This window comes from Eschrichtius robustus, chromosome 10 (genome assembly GCF_028021215.1).
Source record: "Eschrichtius robustus isolate mEscRob2 chromosome 10, mEscRob2.pri, whole genome shotgun sequence".
NCBI lineage: Eukaryota > Metazoa > Chordata > Mammalia > Artiodactyla > Eschrichtiidae > Eschrichtius > Eschrichtius robustus.
Genome location: NC_090833.1, coordinates 2901852 through 2914929, shown reverse-complemented (window position 1 = coordinate 2914929; position 13078 = coordinate 2901852). Strand labels below are relative to the sequence as shown.

General features: G+C 66.9%; 1 protein-coding gene across 7 annotated transcripts in view; it reads right to left on the bottom strand.

The window, feature by feature from the left end:
• Positions 1-13078, bottom strand: part of RXRA (retinoid X receptor alpha) — a 100497-nt gene that overhangs the window by 8812 nt on the left and 78607 nt on the right. For 4 of the 7 annotated variants that reach the window (XM_068553381.1, XM_068553377.1, XM_068553378.1 and 1 more), the window contains exons 5-7: positions 5875-6044; positions 2477-2606; positions 432-564 (exon numbers count right to left, since the gene is read on the bottom strand). In XM_068553381.1, coding sequence (XP_068409482.1) covers positions 432-564; positions 2477-2606; positions 5875-6044 — 433 coding nt within the window. Of the gene's footprint in view, positions 1-431; positions 565-2476; positions 2607-5874; positions 6129-13078 lie in introns of all 7 variants that reach the window. The other 3 variants (XM_068553376.1, XM_068553380.1, XM_068553382.1) reach the window with 1 other exon arrangement.

Here is a 13078-nt window from a genome sequence, read left to right as displayed (position 1 = left end):
AGCACTGGCCCCCTGGCTGCGTGCCGAGAAGGGGCAGAGGGGCAGAGAGCGGTGTCTCCACCGGGGACACGCCAGAAGCAGCGCTGAGATGCAGCCGGGCACCCAGGGACAGGGTGCGCGCGGGCTCACAGGGGCTGCGATGCTTTGGTCTCGGCTCGGAAGAGTCTCGGCCGCGTCCGACAGGACAGCACCACGGAACGGTATCTACGGCACAGCTACCTTTGCGTTAAAAATAGGGCAGCTTTCCTTCCCATGGGCAGGACTTTAAAACATATTTGGAGAAAAGCAAACCAAAAACGTCAGCTGCGGCGGTCGGGTATCCCCGGAGGGATTTTAATCTTAGTCCTTGCACTTCTCTGCATCTCCGCAAGTGTAACCTTCGTGAACAGGACAAAGGCCAAGCAGGTCACGGCCGTGGGCTGGGCCCCCACCTGTCAAAGATGGCGCCCACCCCCGCGCTGTGGGCGCTATTGCGGTGGACGTGCAGCCCGGTGGCCAGGAGGATGCCGTCCTTCACGGCTATGGAGCGGTGGGAGAAGGAGGCGATGAGCAGCTCGTTCCAGCCTGCGGCGGGGAGAGCACACGGTCACTGCTGGCTCCAGACCCCCGGGCCGCCCTGCCCCCGACCCCCGCTGGGCCCCCCAGAGGCAGCGCTCACCCTCCCAAGCCACGGTTCCCAAAGTGGGCTCCATGAAACCCCGAGCCCATGACCATTCCACAGAAAGGAAGTTCCCAAGCACTGACGTTTGGGAAATGCCTCCACAGTGCGTGCAATCAAGGCCCTGAGAAGTCCCGCACAGAGCATGTCCTGTGGCGTAGTTTAACCCAGGCTCCCAAACTAGGGTGCCAGGGAAGTCTCTCTCTGCAAGTGCCAGACGCTTGTGCCACGGAGCACAAGGGAGCTCCCAGGACCCTCTCCAGGCGGCCCCGGAGCAGCTGCCGCCAGTCTGGCCCCCACGGCCAACTCCCGGAGCCTGACATTTTGTGGATGCCGCAAAACAGTAAATTACTGAGCTGAAACAAGGTGTGTTTAGAGCCAAAGGCCGACTCGCCGCTCTCTCTACGTGAGGCCCTGGCGCACATCTCAGAGTAGGTGCAAGGGCTACAGAAAGGGATGGAAACGATTCTGTGAGCAAGTGTTTCGATGACCCTATAAACTGAACAGCGTGAATCATCCCACAAGACCGTCACTAGTGACCGTCACAGCCTCCACTCCCGAGCGCCCTGAAGGTTCTGGGCTGGTAGCTGACAGCATCACGATGATCATCCCATTTAATCCTGATTCAACCCTACAAAGCAAGTATTGGCCCCACTTTATACAGAGGAAAATTGAGGCCCAGGGAGAGGAAGGGGCTGCCTGGTCAGTGAATCAGAATCCCCTCCAACCCCTGGTCCCAAAGACTTTCCCAACCCTGCGGGTCTGACGGCTCTGGGTGTTGGGTTTTGTGCCCCAGGGGGAAAACTCCTCTAGGCACGGGCTCTCCCCGCCCCCAGGTTCAGCAGGGAGGGACACCCCGCTGGCCAAACACCAGGGCCGAGGACCAGAGCTCTGCGAGGGGCAGGACCAGCCCCCCAGCGCCTGCCCTACCCTGCCACTCTGCGACCACTCTGCGTCTCTCCCTCCCATCCCCCACTGAGGCCCGCCCAGCCCCTTCCTACCTCTGACCCGGCTGCCACCTGCCCTCCTGCCCCAAGAGTGGGCCCGGCAGGCGCTGGGCTGACCCGATGCTCCTGCGGCTCCCAGCACAGGCCCGGAGCACGCAGGTCAGCAGGTGCACACCGCGGGGCCCAGCGCGCACGTATGGACCCGTGGGGCGGGGCTCCCGCCCAGCACCTCCCAGCTGGCCCGTCCCTACTGTCTCTCTGGCAGGAGCTTTGCGCCAAGGACCCCAGTGTCCCAGCAGAAACCGGCTTCCACGCGGCACGGCCGTCGTGCCCACTTTCCAGATGAGAGAACGGCCTGGAAGGCGGGCAGCTGCCTCGTCAGGACTCCACAGCTGCCGCTCCCATCCCCCCACCCCCGCCCCCGGGGCCCAGGATCTCCCTCACAACCTGTTCGGCCGTGGGGTGTGTGCTGAGCACCGAGCGAGCTTTTTTTTGCACCAGCTTCGCGCATCGCAAGCCCAGCCTGGGAAAGGGGCCGCGGCCTCAGTGGGGGGAGAAGGCAGAGCACACAGACCCCCAAGGGCAGCCCTTGCTGGACGTGCTCACCCCTCCCTCTCCACAGGTCCCCCAGGCGGCCCTTCACCCCTCTGAGGGCCACTAGGAGAGACCCCACACTGAATCCCTCCTTATGAGGGAGGGGAGGAAAACCCAGGCTGGGGTGGGCAGTGCTGGAGCAGGAGCCCGGGCCCGGGCCCCTTCCCCTGCGGCCTCACACAGCAGGAGGAAGGCCGCGTCCCACCCGCGGGGCTCCAAAGCCCCCGCCCCTCTCCTGTCCGCGCCTGCCCAGCCCCCGCCAGGCCCGGCCACTCACCTGCCCGCAGCAGGATGACCTGGTCGTCCAGGGGCAGCTCGGAGAAGTGCGGGATCCGCTTGGCCCACTCCACCAGGGTGAAGAGCTGCTTGTCGGCCGCTTGGCAGATGTTGGTGACAGGGTCATTGGGCTGGAGGAAGGGGCACCGCGGTGAGCACCGAGCAGAGAACGCGGCCCCAGACCAGGCCCCGCCGCACGCCTTACCCGGCGGTGGCGGCTGAACAACGCCCCCGGTGACACCCACGTCCTATACCCCACAACCTGCTAACGTGCCACCCTACCCGACAAAGGGAACTCTGCAGACGTGGCCGAGCTAAGGGTTTTGAGATGGGAGGTGACCCTGGAAGACGTGAAGTGGGTGGGCCCAGTGCCATCACAAGGGTCCCTACTGGAGGGGGGAGGAGGTCAGAGCGGAGAGAAGGAGTGAGGACGGAGGCCGAGATGGAGGAGGGATGCCGGCCCCGAAGCCGGAGGAAGCGTCGGGAGCCGAGGAACGCGGGCACCTCCAGAGCAGGGACGGGCCAGGCAGCAGCTTCTCCCCGAGAAGGGCCAGCCCTGCCGATGCCCTGACTTGGCCCAGGGACACCGAGCTCAGACTTCTGACCTCAAGAAGCGTAAGATACTAAAATCTCTGCTGTCTCAGGCACTTGGTTTGTGGTCCCTTGTCCTAGCAGCCACAGGAAGGTCACCATGCTACGACCTACTCAGTCCCCACCGCAGCCCTGGGGGCTGGGGCTGGGGCCGGGTGACCCCGTGTCACAGACCAGACTCGCGGGTGGGTGCCAGCCCCTCCGGTGTTGCCTCTTCCTACCAGACTCGGAGGTGGCACACAGAGAGACGGGGTGCATCAGAGGCCCTTCCAGAAAGTTCTAGCCAGAAGGGGACGCCCCGGTCATTCTCAGAGACGAGGAAACCTGGGCAGCCTCAGCGGCACCCTGCTGCTCCCGGCTCCAGCCTGTGGGGCTCGGGTGGAGAACCCTCTGGGCCCAGGGGGCGGGGACCGAGGCCCGTGCACGGGATGTGGAAACCCCTCATTCCAGAAACCATGACGGCCAGGCAGCCCCACGGGGGAGGCCCCCTCGGAAGAGCTTCCCCTGACAGAAACCATCCGCCCTCCAGTGACGCAGCCTAAACAACCCGGCCCCGTGAAGGGTCTGCTGAGGGCTCTCGTGGGAGGCCCGGTGACAAACTGGCACCGAGGCCACCAGGGTGGACAGAGCCAGGCGTGCAGAAAGGGGACCTGGGACCTCGGGGAGAGGCGGCAGCCGGGGAGCGTGGCCAGTTGGTCTGCGGACCTCAGGGGGAAGGGGTAGACAGGCAGCAGCCCCTGGATACCCCCGTTGTCACCCGCGGGGGGCCAGCCCCCAGCCTACACGGCGTCCCCTCCTCCACCTGCTCCCCAACAAACCTCCCAGGAGCGTCAACCGGAAGTCCACACACTCGCTGGGCCCCGGACACCATGTGCCCAGGACACCCTGCGGGCAGCGCCCACCCCATCCCGTCTGATGGACAGCGGCAGCCACGGGCAGAGCCTGGCCCACAAGGGGTCCCGGCTCACACGAGCGAAACACCCAGCAGCTAGCGTGCCAGAGGCCAGGGCCAGGTTCTCGCCGGAGCCACTGCGGCCAGGCTCCACTCCCCGGGGACCGTGCTCTTTGCCCTTCCATGCCGCAGGGCAGCCCCTCGAGGTGAGAGCACAAGCCCAATGGTGGGGGGCATGGGGGAGCCATGCAGGGGGAAGCAGGGGGCGTGGGGAAGACCCGAGGAGAGCCCCAGGGGTCGGGCCTTCTCCCTGGCCACTGGCCAACGGCCCCCTCCGAGCCCTCAAGGGGCCCACAGCAGGCCCGGGGCACAGGCTGTCACCCTGAGCCACTCCCCGGGCAGGCCGGGGCCTTGTAGGTGAGCACGAAGTCACGCCTAGAGCTGGGGGCAAAGTTTGCCTGCACAGTAGGTGCAGGACTAGGCCTGGGGGGCTCCCCTGGGGGAGGGGGCTCCAGCTCTGCCCTGCTCCGTCCCGCAGGGTGGTCTCCAGCAATTACTTAACTTCTCCGAGACTGGATTCCCACTCGGAGACAAAACAGGCCTCATTCAACGGCAGTTTCTGGAGTTCCAGCCCGTGCCTGAGAGGGAGAGACCTTTTCCTGTCCTAGGAGGTGACAGCGGGATGCCCAGGCAGAGGCCCGAGGCTGCCCCAGGGCAGAGAGGTGTCGCTGGTGTCGAGGGAAGGGGCCTAACGAGCCGTCCCCAGAGCGGGACCCAGGCCAACCCAGCGCAAGCTGCAGCACGAGGGCAGACCCTCTGCCCGGCCGGCCCGCCCGCCTGTCCCCTAGACCCCGCTCCGCCTGCTCTGAATTCGTGGAGAGAGAAGGTGGCAGATTTGTTTTCTTCCAAATAACGTCCTTACTTGACAAAATCAAAAGCTGGCAGGCCTTGGTTGATCCCCTGACTTTTCTTTCAGGGTTTCGACTCAGTCGTGAAGCCCTCGCAGTCGCCCCACCCCGCACTGGGACTGGAGAGGGGGCGTAGGGTCGGGCCGGACCACAGACCAGACGGACTGCTGAGGATCACAGCCGAGGGGAGTCATTCTACAACAAGAGGCGGCACGCCCAGGAGAGGGCCCGCCTTCCCCGGCACGCAGCCCAAGTGGGTGTCTCAGAGGGGCCGTGGTCCTGGGGCATCACAGAGGGCGGGGCAGCAGGGCGGCCTGCGACCCCCCCACAGATGAGACGGGACCCTCACGCTCGGGAGATGGGGGTGGGGGCCACAAGAGAGCACCTACGGGCAGGGCAGTGTCCTGTGGAACAGCCTGATGGCAAGGATGGAGAATTAACCCACCGCACACGCTGCGGTGTGGCCCCCATGTGCTAGGGGCCGTGAAGAGTAACGTCAGGGGCTCTGAGCCCACAGAACAGGGGCACCAGGGGAGTCAAGAGGGAAAGGGGCTCCGCGAGGAAGTGACACCTCTCTGAGACCGAAGCCTGAGGAGGAACAGAGGGAGCGGCACATGCAAAGGCCCTGGGGTTGGGGTAGGGAGCTGGACAGGTGTGTCCGGTGCCATCTGGGCCACTGTGAGCCAGGGACAGAATGGAGGGAGCAAGGCCAGGGTGACCACAGGGCAGGCCACAGGGCTGTGGTCCCACCCTGACCGCACACGGGAGACACAGATGAAGTCTGGACCTAACGCTGCCCGCAAACCTGGGGCAGACACAGAACCCCTGAAACCCGGCTGGACGACGGGCCAGAGACAACACGAAGCTTGAAGGTTACCATGAAGTCCTGGGCTTTGAGCCAAACAACCAAAAACTCACCCACCCGACTGGGGACATTACAGAGGGGGTCTCCCTCCCAGGAGCCCGCCCGGGGCCGCGGTCCCCAGAGCAGGGCGGGTGTGCACTCACCGAGCTGGGGTTCGGCCCCACATTTGCCTCCACGTACGTCTCGGTCTTGGGTTCGACGGCCAGCTCGGCCTCCAGGATCTTCTCCACTGGCATGTCCTCGTTGGCGCTGCTCGTGGACTCCACCTCGTTCTCAGCCCGGTCTTTGCCCCGCTGCCGCTCCTCCTGCACAGCTGAGGCACGGGGAGGCTGCTTGTCAGCCCGCAGCCCCCGCGGCAGCCCCTCCGCCGCCAGGGCCCGAGCGGCGCGCCCACAAGCTGGCCGGGGCCGGGGAGAAGGACGCTGCTCAGAGCCGGCCAGACTGCGGCCCCCTCCTCTGCCCCAAGCCTGGCCTCCCGGAGGCTGTGCGCTCTGAGAACAGAACACGCCGCCTCTCGTTCATTCGTTCGCCTATGGGTCACACCAGGACCCGCCCAGGGCCAGGGCAGATGGGGCCCAGCTCTCAGGAAGCTGACGGTTCAACAGGGATCCCAGCGTGGAGTGAGAAGGGCTTTGATGGGCTATGGACTGAGGCAAAGCCAGGAAGGCTTCCCGGATAAAGTGACAATGAAATTGAAGGAACAGGAAAAACAGGGAGAGCAATTCAGGCAGGAGGGGTAGCATGTGTCAAGGCCTAGAACCAGAGCAGAGATGTTGCTGATGAAAAAGGGCCTCTCGTGTCAGCTGGAGAGCAGAACAAGGGGTGCGACTGTGGGGGGCGTGGCCGAGAACAGGGTCCAATGTGCCCAGGAAAAGGATGGGGTGAGAGGCAGATCTCTGATGGTCCCTTTCTGCTGCGGGGAGGAGAGGGGCTGGGGGAGAGCACAAGCTGGGCCAAACCCAGGCTTGAGACAGGACAGCCCGGGCCGGCCGGGCGGGTGCGGGGGTCCAGCACGAGGGTAGAGACTGAGCAGATGCTGCAGTCGGGGGGCAGCCTAGTTTCTGGGAACCCAGGGAGAGAAGCTGATGGGAGGAGGCAGAGAGGGAACGGCTCATGCCAACACCTCCCCGCGGAGACCCACGTGGGAGGAAGGCCGAGGGGACCAGGCACCCCACGGCTGGGCGTTCACAGACCCTCGACTTCACAGCCCACGCAGCTCAAGCCGCCCTTTCCCAAGAGGGGCCGAGACCTCCCTGAGGTCACCCAGCAGGCCCAAGGCGACACTGAACCAGAGCCAGGCTATGGACCCCACCCAGAGCCCCGCAAAGGCCCAAGAAGGCTCCCGGGGGGCTTCTGCAGCGCCCTCTGCTGACCCTCACACCCCCCCTTCCTCTGCTGGGGACACCAAGGGCCCTGGACCCGGAAAAAGGAGGCCTGGGCGGGGTGGGAGAGGCTGCCCACACAGCACCAGCACGGGGGAGCCCCTGGGCGTATTGGGCCTGTGCCTCCCCAGGGACGCGCCAGATGCCACTAAGCGAGGGCCGCGGCACCAGGACGGGGCCCGCCACCGCCGCCGGCCGCCCTCCCTTGGTCCTGCTCTGCTGAGCCAGAGCAGATGTCCAGACGTCCCCCGACACTCCCGGGGCGCCCACGGCCTCCTCAGGGCCAGCTCCTCAGCCCCCACCCCAGTGGACAAGGCTTCCTGGGGCCCCTGGAGACCCCAAGGCAGAGCATGAGCTTGTGCGAGGCGACCTCCCGAGGGCTGCAGTGAAACCTCTGTCACACACTCCCATCCCCACCGAGGGCAAGGGCCTGCACGCAGCCCCCAGCCTGGAGCCCAGGGCCGGGTGGAGCTGGGCCCGCCTCTTGGGGCGCACCCCGGTCCACAAGGTTCCTAGTAAGAGATGGGAGATCATCCTGACCTGGGGGGGGCCCTGAGGGCCAGGCCGGGCCCCCCACAGTGCCCAGCGGCACGGGCAGCTCCTCCCCGGCCGGAATCCCAGGGCCCTGAGAACTGGACGGGCACCGCACTGGTCCTCGGGGGGTGGAACAGGAGGTGGCCACGAGCCACCACGCAGCCTGGCTCCCAGACCGCTCCTGCCGGGATGGAGCCCACGGCCCAGAGCCACACCTGCACAAGTGTGAAGGCCCTCACGGTCTCTGCCGACCCCGCCACTCACGGGCCAGGCCCTGCCGGAGGGAGGGGACAAGGCCCTGCGCACCCTGCTTGGGCCCGGGCCACGTGGCAGCCACTCTGCCTGCGTCCCCGGGGACCAGCGTGCTGCGCCCGCCACACTCCGGACCACAGCACCGAGAGGCTCTGGTCAACGGCCCACTCCCGCGACTCCTAGGGGGCCTCAGGGTAGGACGTTCAGACAGAAGACGTGACACAGGCAGGAGGCCGAGCCGGCGGCCCCGGGTCAGCTCCAGCCTAGGAGGAGCTGACTCAGGCCGGCTGACTGCTGGCCCACTGCCCAGCCTCCATCCTGCCCTGCAGATGGGGACTCGGCGAGGGGGCCTCAGGCCCTCCCAGGGATGCCCACCGGGATGGCCAGAGGCTGGTGCCCCTCATCCATCCAGCCCAATCCCACCTGGATTCCCCTCTCCCTATTTCGGACCCATCCCAGAGTTCTGTCCCCAAAGCCACCTGCAAGCCCCCCTGCCCCAGTGAGCCTCAGCCCAGCCTGGCGCCCCCACCCTCACGCTCCTGGGGCACCCTTGCTCTCAGCGCTCCCTCCTCTTTCCTGGTCTGACTGCTGGGACAGGCCTTCCGGAGGCCGGGTGGGTGCGGCCCCTCGGGCGGCTTCCCACGTGCCATCACCCCTCTGGGCCTCAGTCGAGGCTTACCCTCCCCTGCAGGAAGTCTGGACCTGGCAAAACACAGTGCCCTGTTCCCGCGGACGCCGCTGTCACAGGACTGCCCCCGCCCACCTCCAGACCCACCCGCCCTGCCCAGCTCCGGGGCCCGAGCTCGGGGCTGCCTCACCCGGGCCCTCTCACCCTTGGCCTCGGGTGGGTCTTGCAAACGCAGGGGACCAGCAGGAGGGAGGAGGGGGTCCGTGGCTCTGGTGCCCGCCCTGCCCGGCCACGGTTCTCAGCGGCCACGTCCTCCTCAGGCCACAGCTCTAGGGGCTCTGCCAGCCCACCTCCGCTCCATCCTCCAAGCCTGGGGGTGTGAGGGCTCCCCTCTGTTGCTCCCTGGGGGTCCCCCGGGCCCATGCGATTCCTGGAACACCGCCCACAGCTCTGCAACAGTCCACGTGGACCCCTCTCCGACACGTCGGCCCCGCCAACGACCGTTCAGGCCCTCTCCGGGCCACGGGGCTCCCTGAGGGCCAGCCCTGCATCCTTCCCGCATCCACAAACGGCTATTTACGGATGGCCCCTGCCAGGGGCTCCGCTCTCCAAGACCCAAACGCTGACTCGAGTGAGAGACTTTCCATCCGTCTGGCGAGACTCGGGACAGGGGGCTGGCCCACGCTTCAGATCCACCAGCTGGGCCCCGGAGCCAGGCGGGAGGCCTGGAGTCAAGAGTTTTTGCAAGCCTGGTGCTTCTGGAAAGTCTGACAGCTGGTGGGGCTGGGTGGGGAGCTCAAGCTGGCCGGCCTGGCTCTGGCCTCTTCCAACACAGCGGATGCTGGGGGGAGCAGGACACCCCCTCATGTCACCGTCTGCTACAGGGGATGGGGTCACAGACCAGAAGAGTGGACCCGGTGGGCGGCAGCCCCACAGGCTGATCTGGACCGGCATCCGGAGTGTTGGGGACCCAGAACCCTGGCAGGCCAGTGTCCCTGAGACCCTGAGGGTGGGGGTCCCCAGGGTCTGTCCTCTGAACAGAACCCTAAATCCTCAGAGCTGGGACACAGCTGAGAGGCACGTTTTAGCAGGTGGGGAAACTGAGGCCCGGAGCACCAAAGGGGTGCGTGCGGCTGAGCTCTCAGGAGAACAGGCAGCTTAAAGCTACAGGCTCTGCAATCAGACGCTGCTCGGCCCCAACTGCTGTGTGGCCCCGGGTGAGTCCCTAGCCTCTCAGTGCCCCAGCTCCCCCAGCCACGGAGTGACAAGGACAGCACCGGCCTCCAGGCTGGATCCGCAGGAGGCGCCCTCGGGACGCTCGCGGCTTCGTCCCCGCGCACGGCCCCCATGACGCGGCCTCGTTAAGGGGCTCTCCTCCCCTTCCAGACGGGACGGGGTGGCAGGTGGGGGTCCCTCAGCACTTGCCTCCTGCGTGGGGACATCCAGAATTAATTAGCGAGCGCTCTGCGAAGCACTCTGAAGCCGTGAAGGGCCCGGCCGCTCTGAGCAACGTCGTTACAAATATTGTTTTATTTAAACACCGGGGGGGGGGGGTGGGGGGGGGGTGGGGGTGGTGGTGGTTGGGGGCGGGGCGGGAGGGAGCCTGGGGATTCATGCTCTGCCAGTTCAACCACCTCTTAGACGTAGCTGTGTTTCACTTACGTCCGCTGGCGCCGGGAAGCCTCGGGTGGGAGGCGTCGGCCAAGACAGGGCCTCGTTACCCTCCCAGCCCCGAGCCACGGGCAGAGGGGCCGGCACGGGGAGGGGACGCTGCCGGGAGGGCAGAGGAGGCTGGGCCCCCGCGCCGGGGATCCCCAGGAAAAGCCCCCGGGGCCGACCCTCCCCCAGCAGCCAAGCACGCGCCTGGGAGGGGCACTCAACGCCCAACATAAGCGGGGTCCCAGGCGTCAGGAGACAGCTGGTGCCGGACGTCCAGGGGAACAGCAGCCCACAGCCAGGGTGGGACCCCCTCCCCCCAACCTGCACAGCGCCCACCGCCGCCCTCCTGGCTCCTGGGGCCGGGCAGGAAGCCGCGAGGTGGGAGGGGTGTCTGGGCGGGGGTTGGGGGGGGGACCACAGGCCTGCCACCTCCTTTGCTTTGGCACCGCCAGCGGCTGGGCCCTTCCTCCATCCCCTGTATGGCCCCCCGGGGCAGGCAGGACGGGATTTCTCCAAGGATTTCTGGCCCGGCTGCCTCTTTCTCAAGGCTGGAGGGGCATGTCCCTGCCAGAGGTCACAGGGCAAGTTATGTCCCTCGAGCTCGGAGGACACGTCCCTCCTTCCCTTAGGGGGCTCAACTCAGGACAAGCGGCCTGCACACAAGAATGATCACGTGCAACGTACACGGGCACAGGCACGCACACGGGTTCATACACATGCACACGCTGCGGCCCCCACTCTCTGACCCCACCACCCGCCAGGCACGGGGCTGGCACCCGCCACGTTCCCCCCAACAGGCCCTTCGGGGAGCCTGCCGACACCCCCATGCACCGCGAGGAAACTGAGGCTCGGAGAGGCAAGGCCACGCGCCCCACGTAGACAGGGAGGTGCGGGCACCAGCGGGGCCCTCTCCGCAGCCGGATGCGGGGCCATGCCCGCCTGCGCACACGCATCAGGCGCTGCCGTTTCCACACCCCAGTCCCTCAGAGGCAGGGGACGGGGTCCAGGAAGGAAACGGGGAGAGGCCTTCCTCAGAGACGAAGGAGGAAGCAGAGGCGGGGCAGCGGGGTGACCCTCCAGCCTGCTGCTGTCAGGTCTCCCCCCTCAGACGGGAGCATGGGCAGGCCCCCGAGCCCTGCAGCTGCACGCTCAGCGGACAGGCCCGGGCTCAGCCCGGGGAGGGCTGGCCCGCGGGGCACCTCCCACCTGGGCCCCATCAACCCCGGAATGCTGCGGAACGAGCCCCCGGGGGCTGCTGCGTGTGTGCGCACGCCCCTGCCGTTGCCCAACACGAGAAGCCGTGGGCCTGCCGCGTCCCTCGTTACCAGCACGGGGGCGGGGTGCCCGTCGGCCCTCCCTGCGGTCGGCCGGTCCAGGGGCCAGCCCCAAGCCTGTGCCCCACCTGTACCAGGGGTGTGATCACAAGCCTCTCCCAGGGGTCGTGCGGCACCGAGGCCAGTCAGCATGGCCACCCGTGTGGGCCTGGCACCTAGGAGGGCTCAGGCCGGCCCTGGGGGCGGACAAGCCACATCCTGCATGCTCCCGGCCAAGGCTGGGGTGGCACTCCGGGGCCCCGTCCCCCTGGGCCCCACACTGCCCCAACTCATGCTGCCACCAGCCCTGCCACTGCCAGGGAGCCCTCCTGGCAGGGGTCGCCCCAGGACAGCAGAGAGGAAGGAGGCTGCCTCAGGACCGAGCCCGCTGCAGGGCCGGCACCGAGGCTGCGCCGGGGCCACCGGTCACTCCCCGAGAGCGAGGCAGTGGGCCGGGCCCCGCAGGCGATGGGAAGCACGACGGGCGCTGCCACCCACGCCAGGACAGAGCCTCCTCCCGTGGCCCTAGGGCTCGCGGGCCGCATGGCGGTGAGGAGAGTTTTACGTTGTGTTGGGAGCACGAGAGGGCGGTGTAGGAGGGTCTTGACTGCCTGCTTGTGACTTATAAATCCAGCAGGAGGCAAGGGGGAGGCGGGGCGGGGGGGGGTTCCTGATGGCATCAGGTATTTATCTGATGGCCCATAAATCAGGTCTCGAGGGCCGCACTGCCTCAGGATCGCACCCAGCGCTCCAGATTTATGCACCAGACGGAGAGACGGGCGGCGCGGCTCAGGCCCAGGCAGACGGGAGCAGCCCAGCCCCGCCAGGGCGGCCCTGAGAACTCCGCGAGCGCCCCTCCCCCCTGCACCCCGTTTCTCTACCCGGGAGGTGTGGGAACGGCGTCACAGCACCACGGCTGAGAGCGTGTGCGACAAGGACAGGGTCCCCAAAGAGGCTCCGCACACAGCGGGCGCTCCTAACAGCCCCCGGCGAGCACAGGGGTCAGACCCGCTGCCTCCCCAGCCCCGAGCCTGCAGCTCCACTGCGACAGGAGAGGGGTGTCACCCACTCTCCCCCAGGTCTTGGGGGAACAGGCAGCTGGAGTCTGCCCGAGGCTCATAGGTGGACAGGCTGAGGGGGCCTTAGGAGGGGGTCAGCATTTACGGGAAAGTGGCCTGGGGACCCGTGGACGGTCACTCTCTGGGGCCCCACAGGGCGCCACATCCACTGAGTTTCTCAGCCTCGGCATGCGCTGACCCTGCCAGCTGGGCACGGGGTCTGCCAAACACCCTTCCACTCTTCTGGTGTCAGCTGGACATCTGCCCACCCAAGCCTTGCCTTATGTCCATGGCTGGGCCAGGGGCCTACTCTGGGCTCCCACAGTCCCCTGGGCTTCCCCCAAGGCAGCACTGATCACACCTGGGGGGCCCCGCCTGGCTGTCTGACGGTCACTTTCAATGGATGGATGCCCACGGCTCGCTGCTATGTGCCCAGCGCCTGGGGTGGTAAGCTCAGCAAGCGAGTGATCTCACTCTATACTGTGGTGCCCACAAGGGAGCCCCGAGCCGTGAGCTGCATG